We start from the raw sequence: 16,606 nt of genomic DNA on the forward strand, positions 1-16,606 counted from the left end.
AGTTGATAGGCCAGGAGAAGGCCCATGGCTTGGATGTTGGTGGTGAGGTCACTTCTGGGTTTGGTGAGTGTGCCAGGAGGAGGGATTGACACCTGCAGAGCCCTACAACAGTACAGAGGTGCAACTAATAAATCAAGGAGAAGTAGACAATAATGTTCCATACCATCTGTCACAATTTTTTTTCCATTCCATCATCATGAAATAGTAGTGCTACATTTAAAATGAGCATGATGTTCTCTGGTAAATGTAGACATGGAGTCTGACTTTTTGCTTCTTGCTAAGTATAGGCTTACAGCCTGCTACTGGTGGGTGAAGGAGTCCAGCTAGAATTTTTCCGCTGCTAAATGAGTAAAGTGCTGGTGTGAGCAGTGAGCTCAGTAATCAGATTTCCAGCATCTGTGTGCTGCAGAATATTCTTCCACATCCAAACACCAGGGCGCTTCTGAGATTTTTCTCCCATATCTGAAGGATATCTCTGTCCTTTGATTCCTGGAGGTGGGAAGTGAGCAGGTGCCGGGCTGTGCCTGGTTGTTGAGAGGAAGGGCCTGTTGCAAGGCCTTGGAGGACTGGAAGGGAATGGCAGGGCTGGAGAGTTGGTCTGTGTGTGTTTTGGGGCCCTGGGGATGCCCTGGCTGCTGCCATGTGTGGTGCTGTGTCCGGTGTGTCCCTGCTGCAGAGGCACGTGTTGGCTGGCCACCCTCTGTGAGGGGAGGGGCAGGTGCTGCGGTGTGTCACAGTGGTGGGGTGGCCTGTGGTGGGGACAGGTGGTGGCCCCAGTGTCTTGGTGCTGCTCTGCGTGGGAGGAGGTGTCTGGAGAGAGCAGTGGTGTGCCTGGGGAGTGCCGCCAGGCTGGGGAGCTGGGGAGCCCTTGGAGGTGAGGAGGTGACTTGGCTCGCAGGGCCCAGGCTGCCCTGGTGGCCAGAGCCAGGGATGCTGGCAGCCTGCTGCCTTCTGTGTGCTGAGGTTCAGGCCTGGAGTTTCCTCAGCTCTTGCCAGGATCTGCAGCCAGGTATGCCACATAGACTGTGAAATACATAGAAATATGCAGCTTAGAGTATTTGGAGTACAAGAGGTCATCTTTCTGAAAGGCTTTCTTATTGGAGATTCTTGAAGTTAACACTTCTGGGATCTGTCCAACCACAAGGGTTTTTAGGCTAGAGGCACAGTAGTTGCCTCTCTCTTCTATTAGCAAAGGCTATGGGGAGATACTGCCCGTATACCTAATTGGTGGAGACACTCTTTTCTTCTCATGTGGCAGGACCCTAGAAACTCTTTGCTTATAATGCAGTAGTATACCCCAATTAGCCCTTACTTCACGCTCCGATTAAACCCCCTTCAATCCAGTGAAATATAGCTGGGAGAGAGGGTCTTGAGCTCTTCCTGCTAAAGGCCTCCCTGCTTCGGGGCTCCCTGCTGCTCCCTGCACCCTGCGCACTGCCCTGGGCTCTGACACCGGACATCCAGGGCCTGGCATCTAGCAGGAGGCTTCAGAGGGAGCAGGAGGCCACTGAGAGCAGTTTAGATCATGTGGGACTTTTTTCACCCACACAGTTAACAAGGAAATGGTCTTGCCACAGTGGAGCACTCAGAGGCACCCTTTCAAGCGGCAGTGCCACAGTCATTAGATTTTAAAATGCGCAAAATAAGGAAATCTTCCACTGACAAAGTATTTCTTCAGAAAATAATAGGCCTTTAAAAACACTTCTCACAGATGCGCAGTGACTACAGTGAGTCATGATGCTCAAGCCCTTGCCTGCAAGTCAGCAGGAAATACTTCAGGGGTCATAGCTGAGAATCAGCTTGCAAAGCTGAAGTTGTTTTGTGCAGATAACTTGCAAGGCCCCTCAGAATTAGGTTCCTCACCTTTCCATGTGCTCCTGTCTGCTCTAAGGGAGTCATTTATAACCTGGCAGTTCAGGTGTCCAACTCAGCTGAGCACGTTTTGCAGTGTGTCACTGAGCTGGTTGAGGCCTGCAGGTTCTGAAGCTCCTGCCTGATTAGCTCAGGCACAGCCTGGGTCTTAGCTCACTTGTGGAGAGGAGATTCCTGGAGAGTGCTGAAAACAATTTCTTGGCACAGGCAATCAGTGAGCAAACAACAGCTGGACTGTCAGTCACAAGCAAGGCAGAAGCAGATGGAGATGTAACGGTTGAGGGCAGCCATGGCTGCAATGATCATGAGATGGTGGAGAAGTAAGACAAGAAGCAGAATCACAACCCAGGACTGCAGGAGAGCTGACTTCATCTTGAATCCTGCTTGGAAGGGTCCCACAGGAGACTACCCTGGGGGGCAGAAGGGCCATGAGGCCTCTGTAAAGACATACTAGGCAGAGGAAGAGAGGACAGAGAGGCAGAGGAAGAGAGAGGAGACATGTCAATGTGAATACAGTAGTTTCTCAGAACAAAGTTTCTCCAATCAGAGTGTTGCAGGAAGTGTATCATGAAGAATAACATACACATATATATAAACATGTAATCTCACATAGAGTAATTACTGTAGTGCTCAAATATGGCCAGAAAGAAATAAATAAATTATCAAAAATGGAAAAAAAAAGTTTTGCTACACTTTTCAACTTCTTAAACTTCTTTGTGTTGTTATTGCCCTTTTTTGTTTGGTTCTTTTTTGATACACTGGTCTTTTGGGGAGATTCTTTCCCTCTCTCTCTTTTTTTTTTTTTTTTGGAAAGGAAAAGTGATTTTCAGGGCTGGGCTGGGATGCAGTCCCAGGGTCCTGGACATATGGTGCCATTGCAGGTGCCCTGATCCCCTCTGCCCAGTCTCCATCTGCAGCTCCGAGGGGCTCCGGTCTCCCGCAGGTCCCCTGTGAGAGCTGCCAGGCCCAGGCAGGACCCTCAGAGACATGAGGGACACTCTCCCATGAGATACTGGAAATTTTGAGGAAGGGTATGAATCTCAGGAGAAGAAACGTTGATCTGCCTGTTAACTCACATTACCACTGCTCTATCTTATGCTGTGAGTATAATCTCAGTAACCTTTCACATATTTCCACATGTCCTGATTAAACTGAGCATTTCTAAAGGCATCTTTGCATCAGACGATCTGGACATATGCACTTTCCATAGTTTCCCAATTTTCCTCCTGCCCTTGCTCTTTATCATTCAGATAGCTCTCAACTCTCCAGTTGCTGCCCCGAGCTTCTGGGAGTCTGAAGCTTGCCTCGTTTTTCAGCAGGCTCATTGTCTCTTAAACAAACTCCTTCACTGTGTGTCTATCCAGCCTTTCCTATCTATTTGTCAAGAACATTTCCTTGTAGACTCTAAACCTCACTACAGGCAACGTGGAGTTGACAAAGTTGAGGACGGTATTTTATTTCTTATGAAACTGGATAATGATTATTTTACTTTGATCACAGTTAAGACAAATCCTTCTGAGCCTGTTTGCAGCTAGTTCTCTAAGGAAAGCAGGTGGGAATTGGTGCATGTGAGCTGTAACATTCAGCTACAGACCTGAGAGGAAAAACCTTAGATTTTTAACCAGAGTGCTTTAGGTCCCCAGTGGCTGATGAGGGAACTGGCAGGGCTGGGGAGCTGGGGAGGAAGGTTGTCCATACATGTCTCCTATCAAAAATACTGCTTGTCCTACATGTCCAGACTTCATTCAGAGACCCAGTGGGTCAGTCTGTATTGGAGAATGTGAGTATCACTTATTCTGAAAGCTGAAGAATAAAGAAAGCTTCAGAAGCAGACATCTTTCTTTTTCAGGTGTTCATTGAAATCTGCCTAACTTCAATACTCTCCTGAAAGCTTCCCAATTAGCCACACAAGAATTGACAAAATGAGGAAAATTATGGAAAGATGCATGTCTCCTTAGGGTTTTTTGCATTTTAATGACCCCTCAGGTATATTTGGTGCTCAGCCTGCAAACCGCAGATGCTGCGAGGAGATTGAACAAACCTCTCAAGAAGTTGAAGTCAGAAGCAAATCCCAAGTTTCTTGGAGTGTTAACAGGTCCCACTGAGGGCCATTACCAACAAAGTCTCCCCAGGGACTGATTAGAGTGGAAAGTTGGAGGCCCTGATTGCAGGTAGGCAAAGGCAACGTGCAGGTGGCTCTGATGCCAAGTCAACCTGGATGTGTGTTATCAAGCAGAGCAGCCAGGCACTGACAGCCAGCCCCTGGGTAGGGTGATCCTTTCCATCCTGCATTGCTCAGGGCTCTTCCTGGGGGCAGTGTGTGGGTGGGGGTGTGCAATGCCAAATGCAAGACCATGATACGGCACCTCTTGGGCTCCCAAGGGACAAGGAGGCAGCAAGGCCACAGTGCTTTAAGGAATGGCATTTTCTCATGGGCCTCGGTGGCAGAGACACCAGCCATAGCCAAGAGAACAAAGACCTAGCTCTGTTAGAAGCTTTCAACCCTGGCAGTGCCCTCAGCCATCTTCATCTCGGGCTCTCCTATGCTTTCGCATGCCTGTGCCTGTTTCCTTGCAGACAGTAGACAAGCAACCTGCTTCCTAACCTTGCACTCACCCTGGGATCTCCCGACCTCTCCTGATGTCCTCCTGTCCTCACTTGCTTTTCCTTGAAACACAGAGCCATGGGCTGAACACAGACTCCCTCTGCGTATCCTATAGCACCACAGCATTGCCCTACAAGTGACATTTCCTTTTCCTAATGTCACATCTAAGCCCCACAAGCTGCTGTTTGTGGCTTTTTCTCCTTCTCATGCTGTTTTGCACTACCAAGAAAAGCTCCATCGTCTCTGATACCACCCTTGAAGCAGTCACAGGCTCCTGCTCTACTACCTCCACTTCAGCAGGATAAAGAAGCTGAGGTCCCTCAACCCCTCCTCATGCACAACTTTATTCCCACCTAGGCACAGGACTTGACACTTTTCTTGCAAGTATCCATACGGTATCTGTTGTCCGAATCACCGAAGTTCCTCAAGATCCTTCTGGACTGTAGCTCCTTCTGTGTCAAAACAAAAAAAGAACAAAAAAAAAAAAAACCAAAACAAAACAAAAAAAGAAGCCAAAGCAGCACCAAAGAGTTAAGGGGAAGCAGGAGTGGGGTGATTGTGGGGGAAGGGACCAGGATGGTAACAGAGACAAGATTAAAAGGGAAAGAAAGAAAAAAAAACAAGGAAATTAAAAGCAAAGTAAAGGATTGAGCAGGGCTGTCTTGGGGATTCCTGCCAAGAAGCCCTGCAGCTGAATAATTCTGCCTGGAGAAGGGCAAGAAAGCTGGCCTACTTCCACTGTCACAGGGAACCTGCATCCTTTCCCAGGCACCAACAAGAGAATATTGAGAGTGGTAAGAATCATGGACTCCTTCAGGGTGGAAGGGACCTCAGGAGGTCTCTAGCCCAGTCTTCTTGCCTCTTCCTCCTGATTAGATGTCATGTACAAACGTGATGAGAGTTGCATGCTCCAGGTCACTGATGAACCTGTCAGAATAGACAGGTCCAGTGTAGACCCTGAATACTCCACCTTTACCTGGCTTCCTGGTAAAGAATGACTCATTCAAAAAAAACCCTCTGAGCTCGATCATCCAACCAGCTTTTTACCCACCTAGTTCTCCACTCATCTTATCGTAAAGCCTTACTTATATTCAAGAATATTCATGCAGACAGTGTCCAACACCTTGCTAAAATCATGGTAAATGACATCCAGTACTTTCTGCTCCTGCACAATCACGTGTCTTTGATCACAGAAGGCAATCAGCCTGTGCAGGCATGATTTACCTTCACTAAATCCATGCTGACTGCTCCCAGGCACATTCTTCATGTGGCCAGAAATGTGATCTGAGAGGACTGGCTGCATGACACAGTCCCCACCAAAGTGAGGCTGAAGGGCCTGCAGCTCCCTGGGTGGTCCTTGTGGCCATTTTTGAAGATGGGCACAACATATTCCTTTTTCTGCTCATTGGGACCTCCCCTGATCTCCACAGCCTTTCAAAGTGATAGGCAGTGGCCTTGTAAAGACAGCAGACAGCTCTCTCAATGTCCTTAGATGCAAGGCGTCTAAACCCAGAGACTCGTATTGATTTAGCTCTTGCAAGCAATCCCTCACTCAATGCTCATCCACTGCTGGCTGTTTTTCTTCTCTGGAGCCCTGACTTGAGGCACAGCAGCCCAGGAGACCTTGTGGGTGCAGACTGAAGCCAAGAAGGCACTGAGCTCCTCAGACCTATCTGAATCTGCTATTATTAGAGCCCCTGCCTCCTTCAGCAGTGAGCCCAGGTGTCTTTCTCCATTACTGGAGTAGTAGCAGCTCTTCTTCATGCCCTTGACATTCCCTGCAAGTGTCTATCCTCTGGGAGCTCTGATTTCCCTAACATCATCCCTACTTTGGTGGACAATAGTATCCTGTTTAGCCAAGCTGGTCTCCCAAGTCGTCTACTAGTTTTACTGAGTATCAGTAGGGACCATCGTTGTGCTTGGTGGCTGCTGTCCTAAAGGACCTGCTGGCTTTCCTGAGTTCCATTGCCCTTCATGGCTGCCTCCAGTGGGATCCCTCAGCACTCCCCTGGAGAGACCCAAAACTGCCCCTCTGAAGGCTGGAGTCTGTACACTGCTCTTGTCCTTCCTCACTGCCCTCACAAGCCAGGACTCCCCTGTTTCATAGTCACTGCGGCCAAGGTTTCCACAGATTATCACAGGCCTGATCAGTGCTTCCCTGTGTGTGCGAACCAGGTCCAGGTGAGCATCACCCTTCTTGGCCCATCAGGGAGCTGTGCTTAGAAGATGTCCCTGACACCCTCCAGAAACCTCCTGGACTGCTTGCACCCTGCTGTTTGCCCTTCCAATGAATGTCAGGGAGATTACAGTCCCCCCTGTAAGAACCAGGCCTTGTGACCCACTGACTACCTCAGGTTGCTTAAGGGAGACTGTATCTACCTCCTCCACCTCCTCACCCTCATTGGGTGGTCTGTAACTCTCATCACAATGTCACCTCTACTCTGATGCTCACGCACAAGCTCTCACCCAAACCCTTGTCCATCCCATTCAAGTGCTCCATACATCTGGACTGTCCCTTCACACCAAGGGCATCACCCCTGCTCATCTTCCCTAACCGTCTTGCCTGCAGAGCTTGTACCCTGCCATCACAGCCCTCCAGTCATGCGAGCTGTCCCACTGCATCTCAGTTATTCCAACCTTGTTTCAGTCCTGTGACAGCTTGTGCATCTCCATCTGCTCCACTCTGTGCCCCAGCCTGCATGCACTTGTGTATATTTGGGTTGCAGAGCCTCAACTGTGACACAGGGAACAGATTTGTAATGGTGACACCTGTTACCAAGAGCCAAGGACACCGTGTGTGCAATGGCCCCACTTCAGAGCAGAGACATGCTGGCATAGATAGCAGGTGGCAATGTAATGGTGAAAGGAGGTTCCCACTAAGAGAGCAAACCATGCGGTGCCCAAGGCCAGGGAGAAACAGAGCTGGGCTGTGCAGGAATGCCAGGAGAGGGGTTTGCTGCCTGAGCTGATTTGTAGCACCCTGGGTCCTGTGGCAGAGGTGAACTGATCTTCAGGAAGGAAAAGGAGCCACTGAAGAAGTCTCTGGCCCTGGGCAGCCTGTGATTTGGCCACTCTGAGGTCATCATTAGCCCAGTTCCTGGTCATATCATCTGGGGGTGAGAAGAGGTTGAGGAGGAGGAAAGCTAGAAGGTTTGAAGGGTTCAGAGACTAGAGCGGAGACCTTGGTGTGACGTGTCTCTCCCATTTATGCAGCACGCCTGGCTGTAGATGGGATGGACTTGGCCTAAAGGCAGTGGTGGGATCCAGTTGTTTGAGCACTGGTAGGAAACCTGAGATGCCCTGGGGCACTTGCCCAGCAACCACTCCAAAGGTCATGGTTTTCCTGTAGCTCCCATGGTGTATCTGCTAGAGACACGTGGTTGTGCTGGACACCCCAGGCATCCGACATGGCCCTGCAGGCCTATTTCTCTGTCACTGAAACAAGTGCCTGCACTGGATGGCATCAACTGTTTGCAGTGTTGGGATCTGCATGTGTCTCAGCTTCTTAGTGAGTGGAGCTCTGGTAGCAGAGGACATCTATTACCATTTCAGTGGCCAAGGCAATTCCCTACTTAGCCCCCAACTCATGCTCTAGAAGGGTGTAGGTCTCACAGTTGCTCCATCAGAGCAAGCAGACACTGGCACATGCCTTGCACCACCTCTGTCTCTTCCAATGTCACCAGGTGTTTGTGTGTGAGCAGCTGACTCCCACCCTCCATCTCCAGGGATTATAATGGGAGCATAGACCAAGATCTCGCATGCAGACATCCATGCTATGCTCACTTCTGCCTTGGCAAGGGGAATTCCACCTCCTGCATATTTTTTGTGGAGCTCACAGCAAGGATCTGAATCCTTCGCCACCCCAGGGCCTTCTAAAGCATTCTGAGAAGCCCAAACTGACTCATCGGAAACAATACCTAAACAATGGGAAAACAAGCTCTGCTTTTGTCCCCATCTAGGTGTCCTGCCTAGTAAAGACATGGGGATAGGGGCTTCCTGAGTGGGACATTTCCACCTCTTGCAAATAACCATCCTCTGATGAAACAAATTGCAATGCTGGAATCACTCTCTCTACGCTGTTTAGAGAGGGAGCATCAGTGATTATTTTGGTTTACCTCAGTGAACATTTCCCAGGAGTAGGGAGCACAAGGGACAGAGAAATTCAGGCCTTCAGCTGGGCCTCTGCTCCTGAGTGGGGCCAGGCTCCTGGGATGGAGGGAGCTCATGGCAACCTGGCAGCACTGCCCAGAGACAGCTGTGTGCAGGAGCAGCTCCTCTGCCAAGAGCAGCAGGGCTGCGGGCACTGCCTGCTGCTGCTGACATGAGCTGAGAGAAGGCAGAGAGAAGTGCAAGGCAGTGTGGAGTGGGAGGACAGAGGAGAGCTCACTGTGGGAGGAATCTTCACAGCCCTTGACACGGTAAGTCTCTGGCTGCAGGATAGTGCTAGTGAGGTTCCTGGCAAGGTCTTCCAAACCCATCCAGTCACACGATTAGATTTCTAGGGATCACTCTCCTGGTTTCTCCATTGCAGGGGAGGGAGAGATGTTTCAGAACAGGGCTTCCCTGTCACACCATCACAGGGAAAGGGCAGCCTGGTATCTTTTCACTGGGATGCTGCAGGGCTGTGAAGCTGGGGTGTGCACACAGGTCTGTGCAGGGCTGTAATTCAGAGCAGTGTCCCTGCACCCCAGGGTGCTGTGTGCCTGGGGCAGTGAGTCTGCCACCTGCGAGGTTCAGCCCTCAGCCTGCCCAGGGAGCTCCCCACGGCACTGTGGGGAGGAGTTGAGGGTAGGAGGAGAGACCCCCCAGCAGGGCAGGTCCTGTCAAGAGGGAGCTGTGTGGGTCAGGACTGCTCCAAGCTCCAGCTCACTCCCAGGACATTCCTGCAGGAGACTTTTCAAAAGAAAGGTCAAGGCAGGGGATACATGAAAGGGAAGGAGCTGTCATGAGTCTGTGCTTTCAGTTTGATTCTCTTTGGGTGGGGTGAAATGGGACTCAGTCTGTCAGGTTTGGGCGGGGGATTGAGGCTCCAAAACAGTGACACTGCGAGAGGAGCAGCTCTGGCAGGAACTCAGCAAATGCCTTCATCCACCCTGAAGCCTACAGACAGAGCCAGCAGCACCTTTCCAGCCTCAGCAAGGTTTGTCTCCCCCGCTCCATAGCACCTGCAACCACGGAGGTGCTCTGGGCAGTGTCCTGCCCCCGGGAGGTTTCTGCAGGGCAGAGCTGAGCACCCAGCGGGTGGGATGGGGTCTGTGAGCACTGACAGGGGAGAGACGTGGGGACAGAGAAACAGCTGCCCGCAGGGACGGCTCCAGGCAGCAGAGTCATGCTCAGAGTGTGAGGGGAAACCATCAACTCCAGCACCTCCTCTCCTCTGCCAGCCAGCACAGCCCTCTGCTCTCAAGGCTGTGGGGTCCAGGGCAGGAGTTGTTTCCTCGGCAGCTGGACATGCAGGAGAGGAGACACTGCTGAGTGCCCCTCTGTGTCTGCCTGTCCCTGCCTCCCTGGGCACAAATGTCATGGTATTGCTCCATGTTTCCCACCTGCCCAGGCTGCCCTTGTCCTTCCCCTTGGACTCTCTGGGCAGGGGGGTTTCTGATGCAGTTCAGACAACACTGACCCTGCAGGTCCTGCCATGCAGACGTGTCCTTGACAGTGAGGTGCCCAAGTGCCCCTCTAGCCTGTGGGGCTCTGGGCAGTGCAGTGTGGGGTGCTGGGAATGAGCCAACTCTCTCATCAGGACACCCCATCCTTAGGACATTGTGCCATTTCCCTGGGGTGTCTGGCTGGGCTGCAGCTGCCCTCCAGAAGGGCCCAGCTCTCCCATTGCAGCTGGGTGTTACCTAGGTGCCCCAGGGAGAAGCCACCTAGATACTGAGGCCATGGAAATGCTGCTGGGAGGCTGGATGTGGGCAGCTGGAAGGAGCCCGAGGTGTTGCTGGCTAGAAGGGGAGGGCTGAGACCTGCCTCACACACCCTCAGGAAGAGTGCTGATGGGCACTTTGGAAGTGGATTCCTCTGCTCTCCGTGGTGTTGTTTCCTTTTCAGGTGACACAAGTGCAACTGTCCTCCACCTCCGAGGTGTGAGCACAGGGCAGCTGGGAACAAGGCAGATGGACAGGCCAGCTCTCCTGCCTCTGCACTAAAGCCAGAGGGAATTCTTTTGCCTCCCAGGAATCACAGCTGGTCCCTTTGAGTGAAGCAGCAATGCTGAGGATTTCTACCTCCAGGAATCCTCCTCAGGTGTGACAGGGTCAGCTAAAGAAAACAAAACAAGCCTTAAAACTATTAATGAAGCCACATTATTTAGAAGTGGGAGTGAAGATGCTGAAAATCCCTCCAACATTTTCAGTAGGATTAAATCTGACTGGAACTGGGAATATATATCTTAGCCACCCCTGTTCCCATTTATGCAGTGCTGTAGGTCAGGGCTGACTCCTCCGGAGCCCACAGGCAGAGGCTCCTGCTCCTCATGGCAAACTCAGCCAGCCCAAAGCAGAGCTCAAGCAATGGAGCTCAGTGATAGTGCTGCTGAGATGGGAAGAGGTAATGAGTGTGTGATTGGGAGATTTTTATGAGAGAGTTTTGTTTGGAGATGTCTGTCCTAATTTGTTTCTGCCTGTTCTTCAGTGGACAGTCCAGAAAGCACAGGGGGAGCAACATGTCCAACAGCAGCTCCTTCAATGAGTTCCTCCTCCGAGCATTCGCGGACACACAAGAGTTACAGCTCTTGCACTTCTCGCTCTTCCTGGGCATCTACCTGGCTGCCCTCCTGGGCAACGGCCTCAGCATCACAGCTGTAACCTGCAACCACCGCCTCCACACCCCCATGTACTTCTTCTTCCTCAACCTCTCTGTCCTGGACCTTGGCTCCATCTCCACCACTGTTCCCAAATCCATGGCCAATTCCCTGTGGGACACCAGGGCCATTTGCTATGCAGGATGTGCTGCCCAGGTCTTTTTTGTTGTCTTTTTCATTTTGGGTGAGTATTCTCTCCTCACTGTCATGGCCTATGGCCGCTTTGTTGCCATCTGCAGACCCCTGCACTACGGGACCATCATGGATAGCAGATCTTGTGCCAAAATGGCAGCAGCTGCCTGGGCCAGTGGTTTTCTCTATGCTCTCCTGCACACTGCTAATACATTTTTAATATCACTCTGCCAAGGCAACACCGTGGACCAGTTCTTCTGTGAAATCCCCCAGATCCTCAAGCTCTCCTGCTCAAACTCCTGCCTCAGGGAACTGGGGTTTCTTGTGATTACTACCTGTTTAGTCTTTGGATGTTTCATTTTCATTGTGTTGTCCTACGTGCAGATCTTCACAGTCGTGCTGAGGATCCCCTCTGAGCAGGGACGACACAAAGCCTTTTCCATGTGCCTCCCACACCTGGCCGTGGTCTCCCTGTTCATCAGCTCTGGCCTGTTTGCCTACCTGAAGCCCCCCTCCCTCTCCTCCCCAGCTCTGGATCTGGTGGTGGCTGTTCTGTACGCGGTGTTGCCTCCAGCAGTGAACCCCCTCATCTACAGCATGAGGAACAAGGAGCTCAAGCATGCCCTGAGGAAACTGGTTCAATGGGTCCAGTGTCAGCACCAATAACTGTCCATTGTGCATCCACTCTTCAGGGTATCTGGCATCAAGGCTGTGTGTTTTGCATTTACTTATTTCTTATTTTTCTCTTTTTTCTTAATAAATAAATCAGGTTCATGTTATGTCAACTCAGGAATCTCTGCTTTGAATCTGACCCAGAGACCGTGTTGAAGCAGGAAGCCAGGCTTCCCCCTTCATCAGCAGAGATGGGGGAACCTCAAAGCCCCCTACTCTGAGCTTCCTCGGATGCCCCCGGTGCAATGGGGAGTTTCCCTTTGCAGTGTCTCTTTCAGCACTGACACCAAGGGTGCTCAGAGGCACAGAGTCAGGCTCAGATGAGTACAGCCAGGATGAGACCATGGGTCCCATGCCCATTAGGAGAGCTCGGCTCCCCGGCCACAGTCAGGGTGGATCTCACACCCCTCTCCTGTGAGGGTGGCAGCCAAGTGTCACCGTGGGCTGGTCCCTTCCCTCTACAGCACTCCAACACCACAAGTGGAGGGGGAGTGGAGGGGAGGGGAGTCAGGCAGCAGCTTGTGGGGACAGACCACGTGCTTGGCAGTATCATCCCCCCACTGCTGCAGCAGGCATTTCCTCACTGCAGCCTTCCTGGGGGGACTGCAGCTTTCCTGGAGACATGTCCTCGCACAGCAGCAGGACTTTCTCTTTTTAGAGTTGTTCTCTTCATTTCCATGCTGGCCTTCTGTGCTCTGCGCTGTGGATATGGTGGATACCACCCAGGAGTTCTCATGACCTGGTGGTGGAAGGGTTGTGTTTCCATGTGCGTGTGTCCTGGAAGTACAGGCAGCACCAGACACTGGGCATCATTATGTCAGACCTGGCCTGCAGAACAACATTTCCATAATAAAAGTGGATCTCCCCTGTGATGTGCCTGGAGTCTGTCCTTTCTTCAGAAGATGGAGTCAAAAATATGCCCCAGGGGTTGCACCACTAAGGGGCTGGTGTTCTGCTTGTGAACTCCAGGGGTTCTAGGGGACGAGCGCAGAGTCCCTGGGTGATCTGTTAGGGACTGAGGGCTGCACTCAGAGCTCATTTCTCAGTGACCAGTGCCAGTGGGGAGGGGGAATGGTCTCTGAAATGTCTGCCTGGGGCTGTCCCATGGTTGACAGTGCTGATGAGAGATGCCCATCCTTCTGGAGGGGAATCTGAGCCCCAGGAGAGCCCAGGGGATCTCCAGGGACAGCGTGTGTGTGGGGTGGGCAGTGAGTGGAGCCTCACAAAGTGAGGGATGGTGCACGGTGGAGTAAGCAGAAGGTAAAGCACTAAACCCAGGTATACATGGAGAAATGAGGGCTCTGCAATCGCTAGAGAGGCGGTGGGGACCCAGGAGCACCAGGGAAGGGGCCCTGGAGAGTGATTCCTGCACCCTCAGTGAAACACCACAGGCTGGAGCTGGTGCCCACCCAAACACATCTCCTGCCATTGCAAATGTCCTGGGTCCCTCTGAGCACCATCCATGAGCACAGACATGTGCCAGCAGTATCAGTGGTGGTGATCCCTGTCCAGCTGGGTCTGCTTCCTGCCCCAACCAGCATGGCCTGTGGCCCCACAGCAGGGCTGCTCTGTATGGGAAGCGGAGCCAGGAGCCAAGGGTGCTGGTGAGGCAGACAGGGCAGGGACCCACTCATGAGAGGTGCCATCTTGCAGAGCCTGGACGAGGAGCAGAGCAGGACTGGGGAGGGTACCCGAGGTCAGCCACAGTCCAGTGCTGGCCAGATGGGACTGCAGGGCTCCAACCAGCCCTGCTTTGTGTGGGAGGTTGGACTGCAGACCTCCGGAGGTCCCTTCCCACCAAAACGCCTCTGTGATTCCGTGAAATCTCAGCCTCCGCTCCGGCATGGTGGCATGGTGGACAAGAGCACCTGGGGCAGAGCAGAATGAGCCTGGCTGGGAGAGCCTCGGGGGAAGATCCAAAGGTCCCTGGCTCAGCCCTGGGCTTTGGAAAACTCCCTCACACACCCCGAGAGGCTCCATCTGCCTCTTCCACCCTCCCTGTGCTCCCCTTCAGTCGGCCAAAGTGGAGTCCAGCATCGCCTGGGGACTCTTCCATGAGGAGGAGAGGGAGGGCCTTCACCAGCCCCAACCTTTGCTATTGTTTGTGCCTAGGTTTGCCCACTTACCCTCACCATGGTCATGGCTGCACTGAAGCCCATGAGTATCCCAGTGCTCCTAACCTCGAGCAGGCATCCACCCTGAAAATGGAGCCTGGCCGGCCACAAAGGCACCACCCATCCAGTGCCCCGGCCGTGCAGCTGAGGGCAGGGGTCTTCGCCCCAATCTCCCTGCTCCTCCCCTGCTCCCGGCACCACTGCTGCTGTGCTCATGTCAAACCCTTCTGTTGCCAGACTGCTGCAGGCCCAAGGCAGCCTCAGCTCCCTCCAGGGCTGCGCTGGAGCCTTTCAGGAGCAGGCTGAGGTGGGGCTGGCACTGCCAGGGTGGGTCAGGAGAGGGCAGCTCCCCTCTGCCATGCTGCAGCTGGGGCTGAGGCTGGGGCTGGGCACAGCTTTTCTCTGGGGAGCTCCCTGAGGAGCTGCTCTGGGGGATCCTCCACCTCTGCCCTGGCAGCAGCACCAGTGCTCAGGGTGCCGGGATGGATGTGCACAGAGGGTGGAAGGGTGAAGGGCTGCCCAGGGGAGCATCAAGACCGTGTCTGTGCACACAGGGATGGAGTGAGGAAAGCCAGAGCTCAGCTGGAGCTGGAACCAAAGACCTCAGACATGGAAACTGCTGGGGTATTATTAAATGACTTAAATGATCCTCCAGAGTCTGGGAGGTCTGAGCACCCAGCCCCTGCCCAGTCCCGGCTGAGCCCCTCATGGGGGTCCGCAGACAGTCATGCTGCAGGATCTGCCAGGCTCTGGTGCAGAAGAGAGGCCATGCAGGGCTGGCCTCTTCCCCTCCATCGGGGGACATCTCCATGTAACAGGTTCAATCTCAGGTCAGGTGGGGTTTCCCCCAAATACACCTTGCAGGCGGGGAAGCCCCAAAGGGCAAGCCTGACTCAAAAGGTGGGGGAAGGCAGACAGCTGAGACTGTTGGAGCCTGACCATCTCCTTCATGGTCACCAGTAACTGTGACATCAGAGACTGTGACATCACAACTGGGCAACCAGGTGAGCACATGAGGCGGGGCAGCACAGGCACACCTGTCCTGGAGGCCAACGGGCACCAACGTGCTTTTCTTTGCTCTAGCAGGGGTGATGACCTGAGGGACTGCTTCAAAGCAGTTTCCTAGTAGAACAAGGAAACCTGCTTTTCTGTCTCACCCAAGGCTGGAGCTGGTCATTTCTGCTGAATTTCATGACCTCTGGCCACCAGCAGTCCTGCTCTCAGATCACCTGGGTCTGGAGAGGGCTCCTCTGGCTTCTCTCTCAAGGAGAAGGATGGACTGCATTTTGTGTCTTTTCTGCTGGTGGAGGCAGTGGGTTCCTAGGATGTGTCCTGGCTCCCAGAGCTCTCCCCTGGACACACTGGCCAGCATGCTCATTGCTGTGGCTTTACTGACTGTTGGTCATCCTCTCCCTCTGGTCGTTCCCAGTGGAACCGTCTCCTTACCAGGTTTGCCAGGCTGTCAGCAAAGATGCTTCTGCCCTGCTTGTTCAGGCTGACCCTATCTCTTCTGAGCAAAGAGGGCCCCATGGTCGTAGAAACCAAAGTCCTGTTGCTGACACCAGCTGTGCAACAGTTGTTGGCCCACAGGATCTGTCCCCACCTCCTCAAGTCCTTTGCCATCACCAGCACCCAATATTGAATTGCCACAAGACACGCAGACACCCATGCAACTCGTAATTCCAGAGATGTCAAGGTAGATGCTTCGGCGGCTGTTAGTGTGATTATTGCTGCAGAGTTAGCAGATTGGATTCACCACAAAAGTGGCCATCTGGGTGGAGATAGGGCCACCCAATGGACTAGTGTTCGAGGTCTTCACACCACCATCATGGCATAAAAAGGGACAAGACAGCGTTGCCCCCGTTGTACCCACTTAGCTCCATGGTGGTTGCAGACCGAAAAGCTGTATATTTGCAGAGGACAAAAGCCTGGGGAGGTGTGGCAAATTGATGTCCCCTACTGGAGAGCCACTGGCACAGATATGTCCTGACCACTGTAGATTCCTGCTCCAGTTTATTGTACACCCACTCTTGTGCCACAGCTACCCAGGCTCACAGCATTAAGGCATTAGAAGACTTGATTTTATGGTTCCTTGGTGGAAATCCAAAGTGATCAGGGCTCTCATTTTACAGGGAGTGGCATTTGAAATTGGGCTGGAGAGAGAAGAATAACCTGGATTTATCACAGCTTACCATCCACAAGGGGTGGGATTGACAGAACACATGAATGGGCTGCTCAAAGAGCAGCTGTGTGATTTATCTCCTACTGGTACCCTCACAGGTTGGAGTAAAGACATTTGTCAGGCAATGCCTGCCTCAGTGACTGCCCTCTGCATGGCTCTACCCCATATGCCCATTTCAAAGGGGACTCCATCGAGTGGCCGCGTGTGCTTAGAGTGCAGTGGCTGCA

The 16,606-nt window shown here is 52.6% G+C and overlaps 1 protein-coding gene across 1 annotated transcript; it reads left to right on the forward strand.

Moving 5' to 3' along the window:
• Positions 1 to 11,141: 11,141 nt before the first annotated feature.
• LOC135326301 (olfactory receptor 14A16-like) lies at positions 11,142 to 12,077 on the forward strand. The gene has a single exon (XM_064504180.1). The coding sequence runs from the start codon at positions 11,142 to 11,144 to the stop codon at positions 12,075 to 12,077; it is 936 nt and encodes a 311-aa protein (XP_064360250.1).
• Positions 12,078 to 16,606: the final 4,529 nt, after the last annotated feature.

The sequence above is a fragment of the Dromaius novaehollandiae genome, unplaced genomic scaffold (assembly GCF_036370855.1).
Source record: "Dromaius novaehollandiae isolate bDroNov1 unplaced genomic scaffold, bDroNov1.hap1 HAP1_SCAFFOLD_27, whole genome shotgun sequence".
NCBI classification, from domain to species: domain Eukaryota; kingdom Metazoa; phylum Chordata; class Aves; order Casuariiformes; family Dromaiidae; genus Dromaius; species Dromaius novaehollandiae.

Coding starts and splice junctions, on each gene's coding strand:
- LOC135326301 (XM_064504180.1), top strand. CDS start 11,142: ATGTCCAACAGCAGCTCCTTCAATGAGTTCCTCCTCCGAGCATTCGCG.